Genomic DNA, 17975 nt, shown 5'->3' with positions numbered 1-17975 from the left:
ACAGACTCATTGTTTGCATGTGAAATGAAGATCTTCAGCATGAAGAATCATTTAGAAGACCAATGACAGATGAAAAGCATTAGACCTGTCTTCGATGGACACAGTAAAACATGCAAACCAGACATACCTTTCTGTCCAATGGTATTGTTACCAGGGATCCCAACCTACAACATTACTAAAGAATAGAGAAAAAGGTTAGGCTATCTCACAGAGGGAAGCAAATACTCCATTCAACTCTGTATTACAGTGCCTCCAAAGAATCAAAGATGTGGCAATAGTTGAAGATGAAATCATGGTTTCATTTGAAGTCACAGCACTTTTTAAATCGATAGATCCATAATTAGCCAACGAATCCAATTACTACATAGCTCACCCAATCTAACCAAATATGCCAAGATTGAAATACCCAGAATCATGGAACTTATCAAGCTTTGTGTGACCACATACTTTTAATGTGATGAACAAATATATCAAAGGAACACCCACGGGATCACCTTTTTCAGGACTAATAGCAGATACCATAATGTAATGCTTGAAATCTATAGCACTCCCATGCATACCACCCAAAGTATGGATCTGATATGTGAATGATGCCTTTGTCATAATAAAAAAGGACCAACTAGCAAACACTGACAAACAATCAACATTACAAAGAAAACAAAAAATAAATAAACTCAAAGGGCAGACTTGAGGGACCACTAGGTCTTTTTCTGCTGTCATGTTTCTATATGTATATTCAAAGGAATAAAGTTCACTAAAGAATAAGAAAACAACAAGATGTTACCCTTCCTGGATATTCTCATCAGGAGATGGCAAATTAGAAACACAAGTCTATCATATAATTACCAAATAAACAAAAAGATCCAGCAGCCCAGAAGAAAAGCCCAGTGTCATCTATATAACATTCAGTGTAAGGCCTGCAACAGCTACTGTACATGACAAATCAGCAGAAGACTTACAGACAAATTAGCATACACATTTGAATACAAATTAGCAGTCAGAAGACATGATGAAAACTTCTGAATTTCATAACACAGAGACAGACTTAACCTTAATTTCAGCTGGGAAATGATGAGAATCCTAGACTAAGCCAAGTCCAAAAACACTAGAGAATTCCTGGAAGCCTGGCACTCAGACAAATCAGCCATCAACAGGCACATAGAGATAAACAAATCTATATATCATTCCAAAAAGATGATCAAAAAGCCAAAAATGAAAAACAAAAACAAAACATCTCCACACCATCAATCAACCCCCATATGAGCAGTGATTAACACCAAGATTAACATTAGACTAGCAAAAATTAAATCAGGGAACACCAAGACCCCTCCCACCAATACTGACAGGGTAAGCCACTAGTATATAAAATGAGAACAAACCCTACTCCCTATTAACACTGATAAAGTTATCTAGTTTGATACTGAAATATCTGCAAGAAACTAACCAAGCTCAGAAACCACCAAGGATCTCACAGTTCAGCTACAACTGTTAGCTACAAATATTATCTTCTATTGAACAAAAAAATAGTTATCAAATGAGCTCAATCATTCTAGAACCAGGGAACTCTCCTCCTCCTCCTCCTCCTCCTCCTCCTCCTCCTCCTCCTCCTCCTCCTCCTCCTCCTCCTCCTCCTCCTTCTTAAGACAGCAGCTATGTTTGGATCCCCCCTTTCCAAGCGGGGACTTTTAAATTAATAGGAATCAATATTAGCAAGTCTGGTTGATTTCATTCTTCTACTTAAATAATGAATAAGCTTGGATCTAAGCCTTTCCAAGTATTAACTAGTTACTAGTGCTCTAATGGGCTCTGCTGAAGAATAATATGGTCCATTAACTAAAATATCACAGAATGAGAGAGTTAAAGTTATTTTCAAAAACATCCATACACAAATTACATTCTTTAATGCTTAATAGCTAAACTTTAGCAGTACAAGAATCTGCAGAGGTGAGGGAAAACAAGAGCAAGTAATAAAATATGCATTGAAATAGTATACAAACTCTTGCATTTAACAATGTAATTTAAAGTTTCCATACTAATATACAGTAGAATGCATGTTTTTTCATTTTGGTATCATTATGATTAAAAGCAGTCCTCATGGACAAGATTTAACTGACTTTCATCTTAACAAGTGAATCGAGGTTAATACTAATTAATATTTGGATAGAAGAAAATAAAAAAAATCCAAGGCCTTAGGCTAGACTGGGAAATAAAAAAAATAAAAAATAATCCACAAGAAAACAATGTCAAACTACTTTTGTACTGTTGCCAAAATATCCCTGTCTATGCAATTACCTGGAGTCAAGCTCATTTGGAGGAGATTTTATCTTTTGGAGGTTAATACTGGTTTAAATTCTGAACCTGATGTTAAGGGCTTTGGTGCTCCAGCTTATTCAAATGAAGAAGATTTTTGATACTTATTTTTGGCTCTAAATAAAATTCTGTTCTGATTTATGCCTGCATAAACTGCTTAGGAACCCATGAAATAACTCTGAATTGACACTACCTGACTGATTTATAGTATAAAATAAATTATAGATTAGGTAGAGATGCCTAATGTAGCATTGAATAAGCTACAGTATAAGCAGAGTTGCTTTGAATCAAAAGCATCAGAAAACCATCTAAACCTTATTTCTTGGGAATACCATAATTATTTCAATGTAGCAGTACACAGATTTATTTAAACAGTGGTGTAATTATCCACTCTTATCATTCCTGCAAATGTAGCAACATCTGTCGATATTCAAAGAACGACCAGTCTTATTAGAAACAGAGACCTGACAAATGACCATCAGAAAGATAAATGTTGATCAGATGCATCCAAAAAATTCAGGCAAAATGCATGCCATCAAGGAAAAAAGATCTTTAGAACACAATTGTTTTCACATTTCAGTTGTTGTACTCTGTTAATTATTTAAATAATCCCTCAAAACCTAGAGTGGGAGATGGAGTCTTCGTGAGGTTTTTGCTTTATTAAATTAGATTGTGTTGTTTTTCCAGACTCTTCCTTTATCGGCCTTATTGCAGGTAAATTGTTTTTTTATTGTTTTATTTTGAAGGTCCCCAGAGTGATGGTAGATTTGAAAAGCATATAAATGTGATGATGATAGATATGGATTCATATTATTTGTGTGTTTATGTATGTGTATATGCACAGGTATAAAATTTGCAGGGATTCTTTACAAACTCATCATTTTTGTTATTTAATATATTTTGCCTGAATTCTGTATATAACTGAGAAGTTTTTGACACTGAATATATTTAATATGCCACTAAAAGATTCCCCAAGCAATCAGTGCCTTAAGACATGCAACAGGTTTAAAACTATTAATTCAAAGTGTCACTCAAAATATAAAAAACTTAGCATTTTATTTATTTACTAGTTTAGCAGTTTACTTGCTCAGCATTTAATATTCCAATATTTTAGTAGTTTAAAATCATAGTAATTTCTCCCATTTACCTGAGTTATCTGTTAGCATTTTAGTACTTTGGTTTATCTTGTATTTTAGTTTAGTTTACTGAAATCTGTGTAATTTACTTAGAAATTCATTTTAGTTCTTCCTAAGCTGTGTAACGTTTCTCAAAATATGAATACAGTATTGATTGGTAAGTGAGGGTGAAGGTTCATCCTCCGAGCTTGAAGGTTGGTTTCTGAACATTTTGTTACCAGGATTGGTAACATCTTCAGTGGTGTTTCATTGGTAAGTGTAATAAAGGTGATTGATTATTTCAAATTGCTATTTTCAGAAGAATGCACTGCTGCCTGGGAATCAAATAAGAGGAGAGCCATGGCAGTCTATGTTGCCAAAAATTCAGAACTCTGGTAGCAGCTTTTCTTACTAACAAACCTGAAATTGTTGTTGTTGATTCACTGAACTGGAGTCGGTATTCTAAAAGAAGTGTTGCACTTATGAACTTTGTGCTGTGCCTTGCTAATCTCTCTTTTACAAAGAGTAGCAGTTAAAATATTGGAAGCCAGGAAGGCTGTAGATTGCTGGATAAATGAAATTGTGCAATGAAAGACAGGACATTTTGCCACCTTGTAACTAAATATGCAAGATGATTACAGTCTGCTCTTGAGAATTATTTACTGGCATGCTGGTAGCAAATTCTGTTCCACCAAAGTCAATGAGAAGTGATGAAAATGAAAAAAGAAAAGTAAAGAAAAAAAAACCCCAATCGTCTGAATTTGGATCATGTGACGATAGGGATGCCACAACCATCGCAAGTGTAAAAAATAGTCATAAGTCAATTTGCAGACGACACCAAGCTAGCAGGAATAGCCAACACTCCAGAAGATAGACTTAAGATACAGGAGGATCTTGACAGACTTGAACATTGGGCGCTATCTAACAAAATGAAATTCAATGGTGAAAAAAGTAAGGTTCTATATTTAGGCAAGAAAAACCAAATGTACAGGTATAGTATAGGGGGTACCTTGCTCAATAGTAGTAACTATGAGAGGGATCTCGAAGGCTGCATTAACAGAGGGATAGAATCAAGATCACGTGAAGTGTTAATACCACTTTACAATGCCTTGGTAAGGCCACACTTGGAATACTGCATCCAGTTTTGGTCACCACGATGTAAAAAAGATATTCAGACTTTAGAAGGAGTACAGAGAAGAGCAACAAAGATGATTAGGGGAGTGGAGGCTAAAACATATCAGGAACATTTGCTGGAATTGGGTATGTCTAGTTTAAAGAAGAGAAGGATGAGAGGGAGACATGATAGCAGTGTTCCAATATCTCAGGGATTGCCAGAAAGAAGAGGGGGTCAAGCTATTCTCCAAAGCGCCTGAAGGCAGGACAAGAAGCAATGGATGGAAACTAATCAAAGAGAGGAGAAACTTAGAACTAAGGAGAAATTTCCTGACAGAACAATTAACCAGTGGAACAACCTGCCTCCAGAAGCTGTGAATGCTCCAATACTGGAAGTTTTTAAGAAGAGACTGGACAGCTATTTATCTGAAATGGTATAAGATTTCCTGTCTGAGCAGGGGGTTAGACTAGATGACCTCCAAGGTCCCTTCTAACATCATTATCATCATCATCATCATTATTACTTTTTTCAGTTCTGTTGTAACTTTGAGCAATCACTAAATGAATTGTTGTAAATCATTACCATCTCACAAAGTATGCCAAGAGGTGCACGTTTCAGAATGTCTTCATGCAGAATGTCCCTTTCCTGCACCCCTTCCCCCATTTTTCACCAGTGGCATCATCATAGGAAAAGAAGAATGGCAAGGGTCAACCCAACTCAACGGCACTGCTTAATGAATACTTTTGAACTTTCATTTACCATATTTAACATTACTACTAAGCAAAATCTACATTCTGACTGATTTATATGTGCAATTCAGCAAATACAGAGCTCAGAGGCTGAAAGTATTTACTTATAAATAGCCTCCCTAAAAATACTGGTAGTTATCAAGGAAGTATTAGTCCTCTGGCTGCAACTGTAATCAGATAAATTATCTGCACATATAGCAGTTATTAGTAATGCTTACTTTCTTGTTCAGTTATTCTATACGCAACAAGGGAGGGCTTCCTTTCATGACCCCTTGTATTTAGTGACAATTTTTATTGATTAGCTGTGATTAATAGTTATCTTTAGCCTATATTCACAAGTCTGACAAAACTAGAACTCTTCAAGCACAATGCCACAATTTTTTTTTATCTTAACAGTGATAGAAAAAACAAAATTAAGTACAAGGAAAATATTACGGCCATAATCCTATCAAAATTTATTTTAATAAATTGAACAAAATTCTACATCCCATTCTTTACTTGGTCTTTACTTTCACTGAAAATGGAGGAAATGTTAACAAAAATTAGCACGCCATTTGAAATTGTAAAGCATGTACAGTAGTTCTCATTTTGGTAATGAAATTGCTTCCGTACTTCGAACTCTGTCAAGTTTCTTCAAGTCACCCGAGGTGAAATTAAAATGAAAGTTTCAAACTGTATTTGAAATAATGTTAGGGTATGCAGTATTCTTATTACAGCTAAAGTTCTTCTGCAACGTTTTATGAAACAGCAGTCCTGGTCATTAATGTTCTCTTCAAAGGGCCTTTGAACATGCAGAGAGCATAGGAGAGAATGTTTATTTAAATCAGTGTTGGCAACTTCAGCTTTCAGAATTCCCAAATCAGCATGAAGTTCATACAACTTAAAAGTTGTCAATGTTGAAAAACCACTGATTTAAATATTCCCCATCATTCATGTACATCTCATGGAGGAGAAAACAAGAAGTCATGAAGACACCTGTGACTGCACAGTTGAAATTCCTGTCCCTTTAAACATCGGTTGCACACACAGCATATGTAAAAAAAAACAAAAAACTTCTATTGTGACATTACAAGGGGATAAGAAGCAGCACTTGTACTGTGATACCAAAATATAAAGGTCATTTCTTTAAAAAACAACAACAACCCTCAATTCTTTTGTCTCTACACTCTACATCAATAACTGTTTTCTCCATTGTTTATCAATTAGCATCAATTGCCTGATAATCAGAAATGGAGAACAAATATTAAAATAAACGTATTTTAGCTGATAGAATATGCTGCTTTCTGTGAAAAATGCTGAGATATAGAATTATTTCTAATAGTAAATTATATTTAAGATAATGATCTCTCCATGTATCAAACACAGAACAATTTTTCACCATTTAAAAAGATTCTATCCTTTCCACTGTTAATTAAAACTGTCTTCTCAACAGATTAAGGTTTTTACTATTTGGTACAGCCATTATATTAGGTTGTACGTTACATTTTTATTTAATAAGGGAGGAAGGAGGACCTATTTCTCTCTACTATTTACTTAACCATTTTCTTCTGCCTTCTTTTTTAAAATAGTGCTACAATTTTATTTATAAAAATATAAGAAAAAAGATAGGAAGCCAATTGTTGATAAAAATAAAATCCTGTCTCCTGTAATTAAGAATGTAGAAGTCTTATCTTCCTATATGCACATAATCTCTAGGGACGCAGTGGCTCAGTGGGTTAGGATTCTGAGCTTGTCGATCAGAAGGTCGGCAGTTTGGCGGGTCGAATCCCAAGTGCCACATAAAAGAGTGAGCGCCAGTTACTTGTCCCAGCTTCTGCCAACCTAGCAGTTTGAAAGCACGTAAAAATGCAAGTAGAAAAATAGGGACCACTACGGTGGGAAGGTAACAGCGTTCCGTGCGCCTTTGGCGTCTAGTCACATGACCATGGAGACATCCTCAGACAAGCGCTGGCTCTTCGGCTTTGAAATGGAGATGAGCATCGGCCCCCAGAGTCGGAAACAACTAGCACGCATGTGCGGGGGAACCTTTACCTTTAACTTTTTATGCACATAATCTAGTTTTATTTCTTCTTTTATGATTAGCTTAATAACCATATGGAATCCTTTGGCATTTTTACAGAGAATATGGTATTTGCCAAATATAGTCCAAGGAAGAGGATCAAGAAATTTGCCATCTTAAAGATCTTGACAATGTTTTCTGGAACCTTATAAAGACACAATGATATTCAAAATGCAAAACATAGGAGTGCTTTAATGACATTGTGATTAATCTAATGTAATAAAATGTAACATAAGATAATATAGCATAACAACATAACAATATAGGTCTTTGAATTAGCAATAACTCTTTGTTAATGAAGTAATCACACAAATGTAATTTTTGTTTCATAATGAAAATCTTTCAGATCATGCAAGATTTTTTTCCCATGAGATTCACTTATGCAGCTTATTGTCACACCCAAATAGCCTATAGTTTGAGTACTATGGTCTACTTATGTAATTGATGTTTATGTATGCCTCAATGCTTAGCTTGATAATGTGTTGGAAAATCCTTCTTGAATGTTCAAATTGATTATGGTTATTCAGGGGCCCCTATCTTGGTTGTCAGGGACGTTGGGATTATGGAGGACTAATTTTGTGAACATTTGTAGAAGTTATGTAACTGCAATTTCCATTTATATTTGCTGGATCTGCCAAACAGCAGATACAATGATGCTTCTGTTTCCTTTACACTTGGACGTTCTCAACTATTTATTGTCCGTTCTTACCACTTTGATCCTTTCCTCCTTGATTTTGGTCTAAAACATTACCATTTCTCTTAGATTTTTCCCAATTTTCTAATACTTCTATGCAATGTAGGATCCTTTATTTCAAAAATAATAGCCAAATATAAACATTTGATTTGATTTTTAGATCCCTGTGGTACAAGACTACACTTTATCTCACTTTATCTTACCTATTTCTTGATATAGTGGTACCTTATATGAGATTGAAATTCTGGGAAAAATGAGAAAAAGTCAGCAGCAGGTTGTCTTTGTAGAACCTCAAGTGTCAATACAAAAATGTAGGCTTGTCTAAGTACACTCAATTAGATATTGAGAGAGTTCCTTGTTTTGGTTTCTTTTTTTAAGATGAAAATACTTGGCCATTCATTAGAAAAAATTATATTGTATTTCAATAGACAGATTAAAAGGTTTTCTACTATTTAATTAGTTTTTACCAGATTATAAAAGGAAGTTTGACAGTGTATTGAGAAATACTGGTTGAGGAAAGAAACTTTATTATTTCATCAAGTTTCTAGCTGTCCTTATTTTGGAAATATCAAACGGCAGTTAAGAATAATTTCACATTTCCTGTAGAAATGGCAAAATATCTTAGCTATGAGTTCTTGTTCAATTTCTTTGAAAGGGGTTTTTTATGTTATGTTTACCAGTATCTAGGATTTATTAAAGATTCATATTCTTTAATAATCTGAAAAATATCTTTATTTTATTAATTCATATATAACAGCAGTAACAAATTAGTTTCTTAATCTGGACAAAATATATCAGGGATGGAAGAAAGTTCAGCTATTATTTTAATATTGTATTAAAATAAATTGTGGTAGATGCATCTGAGAGAATTTAATTATGCAAATCAGGGTTATGATTATACTTGGGGTACTAGCCAACAGGCAGACCTTTAGATTCACTATAACATTTTTTGTTACAGAAATATGTATATTCTTTTACATGGAAATTATTATGCTATACAATCTCAACAGTAAACTGGATATTGATAATAAATAAATAATCCCTCAGTGCGGTTTAGAGAACAGTAAAATTAACTACAAACAAAAAACTTTTTCTGAAAAATACCATTATTCTTAAATCAGTGACAATGATTGGTCTTTATTGAATTGGTCCTTATTAATTAAATTTTGTGGTTAAAACATGTGTCTGAAAAAACAAGCTTTTAGTATAAGAAACAGTACAATGCCATTACTGTACAAGTATTTAGTGAAAAATGAGGAGACAATTTCAGGAAAAATGAATTTCTAGATATTCTGGGTATCAAAACACATCAATTAAATGTATTCTACAAAGCTCAAAGCTGAGAAAAAGGTTTCTTCTATATTTGCTTAGATATAAAACTGAGATATTTATATACACTTAAAAAATCTTCATAATCCCGCCAAGACTGAGTGGCTGTGCATATCGGCGTCTCAGGTTAACCATGTTATTCCACCTCTAACGATGGGGGGTGAGGTGTTGCCCCCCGTTGATAGGGCTCGCAACTTGGGCGTCCTCCTGGATTCACGGCTCAATTTTGAAGATCATATAGGAGCCGTGACCAGGGGGGCTTTTGCACAGGTTCGCCTGGTGCGCCAGTTGCGTCCCTATTTGGACCGAGACGCCCTACGCACAGTCACTCATGCGCTTGTGACCTCCCGTTTGGACTACTGTAACGCTCTCTACATGGGGCTGCCCTTGAAGACCACTCGGAGGCTTCAACTGGTGCAGAATGCGGCCGCGCGAGTTGTAATGGGGGTTTCCCGATACTCCCATGTAACACCTCTACTCCGCGAGCTGCATTGGCTTCCGGTTGCCCTCCGGGTGAAATTCAAGGTGCTGGTTATTACCTATAAAGCCCTACATGGCCTGGGTCCGGGTTATTTGAGGGAACACCTGCTGCCGGCATCAAACGCCCTTCGCCCAGTGCGCTCCCACAGGGAGGGTCTGCTCAGGGTTCCGCCGGTGAGAGATTGCCGGCGGGTGACACCCAGGGATAGGGCCTTCTCGGTGGGAGCGCCTGCCCTCTGGAACCAGCTGCCGGTGGAGCTGAGGACTGCCCCCGACCTCCGATCATTCCGCCGGGGCCTGAAGACCTGGCTCTTCGAGCTCTCGGGCCCAGACTGAGGAGGAAATTTTAATTTGGGGTTTTTTAACTGACTACAGGGTTAATTTAATATTTTTTAATTGGGTTTTTAATTTTTGTATTTTGGATTTTTAATTCCCTGTAAACCGCCCTGAGTCCTCAGGGAATAGGGCGGTATATAAATATAACTAAATAAATAAATAAATAAATAAATAATCTTGTAAACTCTAAAGCTTCCTCCTTACGTTATGTATTCAAGATGGACAGTAATTAATATTTATATGTTACTTATATGTAAGGGTATAGGTCTATACACATGTTGTATATAGTATGTTTAAATGTGTGTTATGTATGTGTACACTTTGAGAGCAAGCATCTAAACTTGCCCTTGTGCCTATAGTAAAAGATGACAATAAAGGTTATCTATCTATCTATCTATCTATCTATCTATCTATCTATCTATCTATCTATCTATCTATCTATCTATCATCTGTGTACCTACTGCTTTATTTTGACAGAAAGAACTTTTGCATTCTGTACAAGTCTGTTTTTGAAACAATCTGGTGAGAAGTTATAAGTTATTTTAAATGTGAAATGCTACATCAAGTTAAAAATACATGTATTTGATTGTTATTTTGCTGAAGTTCAAATAATTTTTCCATGCATTATAAAGCAAGAGCAAAAAGATCCAATATAACAAGCAACAATTTTCTCAGATGAAGGGTCAATATACTAAGACATTTCAAGATATACAGTATTGTTGTCATTAGATTCAATACGCATTTCATGTAGTAGCCCTTGGATACCCAGTGTGATTCTTGGTAAATAACAATGTATCCAATAATATTTTGTGATCTTGTCAATATTTATACTTGTATTGATTTTATTTTAAATATTTTAATTAAAAGCCAATTAAACTAGATGCCAGTATGTTGTGAAGAGGTATGATGAAAAACCATTTGCATATTTTTTTGCTTATGTTATCCTATTTGTCTCTTCCTTTCAAAAATCTACATAACTTCTTCTAAAAAGGAATAGCCAGATGTCATCTATAAATCTGTGCATGTGTAGTAGCATGCTATAAAAACAAAGCAGTAATCTTATATATTACATTCATTTCCAAGAATGTTTCTCTATCCTTCACTGACTTAATAGATTTAAAATAATTTCCTAGAAAATAAAAATGGTGGTTGCCTCAGCCTAGTGTTTTCTTCTGTCCAGAAAAAAAAGCTAAATGAGAAAAAAAACTTTTTTTGCAGATTTAGGAGGGATGATATAGAAATAGTTGCTTTGTTACATATTAGCTGAGCTGAAAAAGAATTTTCTGTATATCTCTGTGTCCTTTAGTGACCATTTGGATTTTGAAAACAGTATTGTGGTATACCTACTAGTATTATGATACATCTACCAGTATTGGATTCACCTACCATGGCATCCAATGTATCCATTGGCATCTAAACAGATGACATAATCCCATTTAAGTTCAAAATTGTGAGGTCACATTCACAAAGGACAGCTATATATAATATATTGACACAAAAATTATTTTATGAGAACAAAACTCCAGTGGAGGTCACAGAAATATTCCAGAAGGCCATTATTCACTGATTCCAAAACTGAGTTTTTATCATCATCATCAATAATACTAATACTAATACTAGTACTACTAATAATAATTGCACAGTCACCCAGATATTCAGACTGGATTTGGCATTTTTGTCTACCTGTAGAGTCCTTACCAAGGACCTGGGATAAGCAGATGTGGATGTTTGATGGTATTACAGATATCGCTGTAGGATGGAAGCAGTTCCTAGTAAGGTCACCTTTTGCAATTGATTAATGGCAAATTTGTCAATGCCAATGGTGTTCAAGTGGTGCTCCAGTTGTTTTGGGATTGCACCCAAGGCACCTATTACTATTGGTACTACCCTTGCTTGCCTTTGCCACAGTCTTTCTATTTCTATTTGTAGGTCTTTTATTTTGTTATCTTCTCCAGTTCTTTCTCATCTATTCTGCTGTCTCCAGGCACTGCCACGCCCACTATCCAGACTTTTGTGTCTTTCTTATCAACAATTGTTTTTTCTACCATTTTTGTTGTTATAACTAGTTCTTTCATTTCAGCTTCTGTTTTATTTGCATCCACCTCTTTTAACCAACCCGCATCCTTGTTGTATTTCTTTCGGTTATCCCATATCTGCTTCCAGAACTGCACTGTTTGTTCCTTGTCAGGTACTGACTGATTCATTCCAGTTTCTCCATTGATAGATTGGTAGAAACGTTTCTGATTGGATTGAAATTGGAGGTTCTGCCTATAATTTGCAGTTTGAGCTTCGTATCTACTGATTTTCCTGGCTATAGCTGTTATTTGCTGCTTTATTATTTCCAGTGCTTCCTTGATCTTCCTTGTTTCTAAGTGGTATTTCTTGATTAGATATTCTTTGGTCTTCTTGTTCTTCAGCTTCTTTTCTTTCATCTGTTCTAGCTTGCTTGCATGTGATCTTAATTTGCTGATCTTATTTTCTAGTCTAACCTTCCATTTTTGTAGTGCACTGTTTGTTTTTCTTCTTGGTTGATTTTGCATCTTTGGAACAAGCTTCAATGCAGACAAGCCTTATGTTGTTTTGGTGCTGTTCTAGATGCTCAGTTATTCTTTGTTTCAATTCTTTTATTTATTTAGTTAGAGGGCTTTGTTCTTCCTGAGGAAGAGGTGCCTGGTTTCCAAATGAGAACAGTTGTATATCTCTGCTGGATTCCTTCACTGCCAACTCCCCCTGGTTGCTTCTACATTGTGAATTACTTCTGGCAAGGCTTTGCTTTCTTTGCCCTGGGTAAACCTTTGCAGTTTGTCCAATTCTGTTTCTGTGAATACTTTATTTTGTATTATAAATTGGCGTTGATCTGCTAGTCTCTGTTCTGTTATTTCTGATTCTGGATGTTGTTCTTTCCAGAACTGGTGCATTCATTTTAGATATCCTCTTCTTGTTGGACTTGATCTGTAATAACAGATCATTATTTCTTTGTTTTCAATCCCTGTGTATTTGCGACAGGTAAACATCATTTTGTCCAGTAGTTCTGCAGCTGCTGGTCCTGGTTGCTCAGCCAATAGTCCTGAGTCCTGTAATCCATTTTTCACCAGATATCCAGGAACTCCAACATCTAGCACAGACCTAGTTAACCCGGGCGACATTCAAGCCAGTATGACTTTCTGAAATTTACGTCTCACCATATTTTTTATGGGAGAGATACTCTTTGTCTGGTTCTTCTGATGAGACCTGTCCAGTATGGTTGAACCTCTGGCATAGCTCTCATCTTCCTCAGAGTACACAAGCCCCACAACCACATCAAGGTAGTGCCTCACTGGGGATTGTTGTTGTTGTTATTATAAAACTTTTATTAATTAAACATGAACCTCAGACAACTGAACATTCAAATTGACTGGCACTAATGATTGACACGGGTTGCTGCCAGCATCCTAGGTATCAACCAGGTATCTCCTTAAAATGTAAGATGTTCTGAGGAGCACAGTTTTTTGTACCTTTGCTGGAGTTATTGCAGGAAGCTGCAATTTCTTTATGTATTTTGCAAAGTTTTTGGACATAGTTCCCAGTGCCCTGATGACAATGGGTATCACTGTTACACTTTTCATCCATAATCACGCAGTTTTGATGGCCAGGTCATGGTATTTCATAATTTTTTTCAGTTCTTTTCCTTTGACTCTGGCATCTCCTAGTACAGCAATATCAATCAACTGTACGCTTTGGTTCTCTAAGACTGTGATATCTGGTGTGTTGTGTTCCAAATGACAATCTGTCTGTATTCAAAAGTCCCACAAGATCTTCACCCTCTCATTCTCGACAACTTTTTCCACCTATGTTCCCACGACTTTTCGGACACAGGCAAGTTGTATTTGTTGTTGTTGTTGTTGTTACTACTACTACTACTACTACTACTACTACTACTATTATTATTATTATTATTATTATTATTATTATTATTATTATTATTATTATTATCTTCTAAACACAATCACCATTAAAAGAAGCAGAAAACAAACAATACACCAATTCCATGCATTTCATCCTGGAACATTCAAGCTACATTATGTGGGCTTAATACTCAATATTCCTGTTTGCTATCTCTGTGTCGTCTGGATTTTTGCAGCACAAATCTGGTAGCCCTGTTGAAGACATACCTATACAGGCGAATCTGTGGTAACCTTTAGATTGAAATAGTTTCAGTTCATCTTGTGAAAAGGAGCTGCCATTCGTCAAAAGCATGAGAAGGAGCACGAACGTTAAGGAAGGAACTTTCTTCCAATACATATTCTTTCTGAAGGAATAAAGATGAAAAATTACAAGGGATTAGAAACAAAATCAGGAATAAGAAATAACTGGGATTCTTAGGGCAGCATCCCCAGAGGATATGAAGATATTTGGACCATATCATTATATTCAGCCTGCATGACCAAAGTAAGGTCAATGGGAATTGCCAGTTAAAACATCTAGAACAGACTTTCGTAGTTGTTGTCCAGATTGTGGAGTTCAGTGCTAGGTATCAATTAACTTCTTAACTAATCCAGGCCTGCACAATTTATGGTTGAGCAAAATACAGAATAAGAGTCCCATACTGGGATTGTTTGAAAATTTTCCTTTTTTCTTAGTTTTATACTAGTCTAATTCAACCCCATTAGTTGTTTTTTATGACCAGTGCCAAGGCCAAGAAAGTCTATAACAGAAGTCTTTTGCCGTTAAAGAAAAATGTTCAGACATGAAATAGATTTTAAACCACATAAGCATCTTTTGAATTAAAACTGACACAATCACCTCCCCCCCACCTTAAAATGGATATAAAATACGGGGGGGGGAACCACTTGACTTGATTCACAAGCTCGTTGTTTAACACTGTCTAGTGACCTGGTTGAAATAGTTGCTGATTTATTCCTGCCCAACTTTGAATCATTTGGTGGATGTAGCGCTTGATAGTAATAAAAAGCTGTATCTGAAGAAAACATATTCTGAGTGAAACTATTTAATGCTTTTTTTCTTTTTCAATGTGCAACCACCTGATTATTTTTATCATTGATGCAATGGGAGCATCCTTTTTAGCCTGCAAATTTCCCATTAGGATAGATGTACTTCAATCATTTGATGGTGATTTTAAAACCTCAAAACAATTACTAGAAAAGAGAAAAACCATCCAAACACTTTTTGTTGTTGTAAATCTCAAAGTCAAGACTTTACAGCAGTGATAATAACAGAAAAAAAACCTTTCACTCTTACAGCTGGCTAGAAAATGCCAAATTGATTCCATTAGTTTAAATTAACACCTCCCAACCTAAATTTCTAAACCTATGTAACAAGATATAAAACTGTACTTTCTCAAATCTTTGGATGTGTTCTCCAAGACATCCTCAGATTTTATTTAACATGATAGGTGATGAAGTTGATCATATATTTAATTAAAGAACACTATTATCCATACTTCATATCAATAATATATCCTAGCTTCTGGAGTGCACACTAATTCAAATTTTAATATAGTCCAGACAAACCTGCTGTATCCTAAGCCATGTTTGAACAGTAGTTCAAGATACAGTCTTCATGCTGCCACAGAATGATGTTCTCCTTTATCAAAAGGTAATTCTTTTACTTTCCAAAGCTAAATTCTCTATAGGAATGGGGGGCTTGGGAGGCAGGGCTGTTCCAGTCCAAATCTATTTACATATAAACAGTCATAAGATGAAAGAGTTCCAGGGCCTATCCAATAATTGTGCAGCATATTGGACAGTTAAACAAGGAATGAAATCTCAACTTTATGAAAGACACCTACATTTTTATTTCAATAACCGAAGTTAATTGACTGTTTGACAAAATGACCAATTGTTTAGGAATAGTTCAATAGAATTTTACTCTGTGTCCCACAAGAAGCACATATTATACCAGAATTACAGTTAAATCAAAACTGAACACGAGTTGGAAAGGAGCCATCAAAGCACATAATACAGCTACTTGTACTTCACTAGAACAATATAATTCATTGTTGGGAAAAGTTGGATTTGGGAGATCTATATTCTTTACTGATTGCTGAGGATAAAAACACTACTCATCTTCCTATTTATTTGGAGTGGCAACTTAAAACACTCCAGATGTTGCTGCGTCTTTTGTCATGTGCCAAGCTTCTTTGAGCTGCTGGGAGTTGAAAGTCAGAAGAATCTGTTGCAAGTTGTCTAGAATCCCTGTTTACTACACCATACAATTTCAGTGCTTTTTATCTTTCCTAACCCTGAATCTGGATAACAAGCAATCTATGAATCCTGAAAACCAACATTCCATGCTTCAGAACTTACTTTCAAGGATAAATTGTCAGCCTAATGAAGTTATTAGACAATACAAATCCAGCCCACTACATCAAATAGAAAAAAAGTGGTGGTGGTGGGGTTTCAGGCAAAAGCCCTATAACTTTCTATAAAATCTGCTAGAAGACAACTGATGAAGCTTTTCACATTACTGCATTTTTATTCCAAACCAAGTCATAGCAAAAACCCATCAACAAATCAGGAGAGAACTCCCAGGCTAAGTAAAGACATTGAGTCTTACCAGTAATTCTGATCACTCAGCACAAAGAATGTATTTTCTCAGGACAGAGCTTCTCTTAAAGAAACGGACTTTTGTGATGGTTTTCCTCTTCCTGTTTTCTTAACAAATGTGACTGACTAATATGCAGGCGGGACTATATTTGCCCATAAACCTTTCATATAACTGAAACTAAAATGTGAAGAAAAAGAAGATATCTGCTCTTCAAAAGCTATTATTTTGTCACAAAGCGGATACAGTTCTAAAACTTGCCGTACACTTTTTCTTTCTGTTATCAAGACAATAATGTGTATCCAGAGAGATAGCTATGTATAGAAATACAAAACATTTGTATTCCATCGTTGGCTTTCAGAATAATCTTCCATGTGTTTCTCAAATCTATTTGTCAAATCTAAATGGCAAATTTATCTGATAAGCAAAAGAGTCCTGAGGCTGAAGGGGACATCTGGATGGAAATGCAAATCCTAAAAATAGCAGTAAGCCCTCTGGCAAATCAAATTATGCTGCAGCTGGTGGCTTAGGAGAATATCACCCCAAATTTCTGTTTTTTAAGTATTAGTTAATAGAGGCAGTAAATGTCATAGCTCAGATTACTTGTTCCGATGGTGGTGGAGGGAGGTCTATGCTGTCTCTGGAAAAGACCCCAACTCCTGTTTCCCTACCAATAGTGTCAGATTTAATTGAACAAAAGAATTCAAATGCAATAATCAGACTTTTATTTTTCTTTTTTCTTTTTATTTGTTAAATAGGAGAGATGGTCAAGTCAAGCATGGGTTGGTTGTTATTTTTGGTTATTGGGCGAAAGAAGAGAAGAAGTTACAGTTGCTTGAGTGATAGTTCTCCCTGCAAACCCTCCCTGTTTTCTTAGCATTCCCATTTCAAAAATCTTCTGACAGAAGAACCAGGAGCTTGAATTAGAAACAGAAAATTTGGAAAAGATAAAGACCGATCACATCTCACCTGAGATTGCCCAAATCTCTTATGTGTGGCATTGCTTTTCATACCTTTCGTGTAGGATTTTCTCTGCTCAAATTGCAGGAATAAATGTGGTAAGCGGGGTAAAGAATGTGTGGTGCTTGTGTCTCAAACTTGGCCTGCTAGCTTTCCAGCTGACAAGCCCAGCATCTTAACTGCTGAGCCATCACACCGCTCTATCTAAGCGCATAGGTCACTCCAACTGCAAATGATTCAGAGTACCTTTTCACTCTCTAGGTGAATGGTTTAATTGCTGACATCC

General features: G+C 35.8%; 1 protein-coding gene across 1 annotated transcript in view; it reads right to left on the bottom strand.

The window, feature by feature from the left end:
* Nucleotides 1-16826, bottom strand: part of AOAH (acyloxyacyl hydrolase) — a 101421-nt gene extending 84595 nt beyond the window's left edge. Inside the window, exons 1-2 of the mRNA XM_083378301.1 lie at nt 16742-16826; nt 14338-14474 (exon numbers count right to left, since the gene is read on the bottom strand). Of these exons, the coding sequence (XP_083234427.1) occupies nt 14338-14467 (130 nt within the window). The 5' untranslated portion in view covers nt 14468-14474; nt 16742-16826. The remainder of the gene's footprint in view (nt 1-14337; nt 14475-16741) is intronic.
* Nucleotides 16827-17975: the final 1149 nt, after the last annotated feature.

This window comes from Vipera ursinii (genome assembly GCF_947247035.1).
Source record: "Vipera ursinii genome assembly, chromosome: Z".
NCBI classification, from domain to species: domain Eukaryota; kingdom Metazoa; phylum Chordata; class Lepidosauria; order Squamata; family Viperidae; genus Vipera; species Vipera ursinii.
This window is presented reverse-complemented; position numbering and strand designations above follow the sequence as displayed.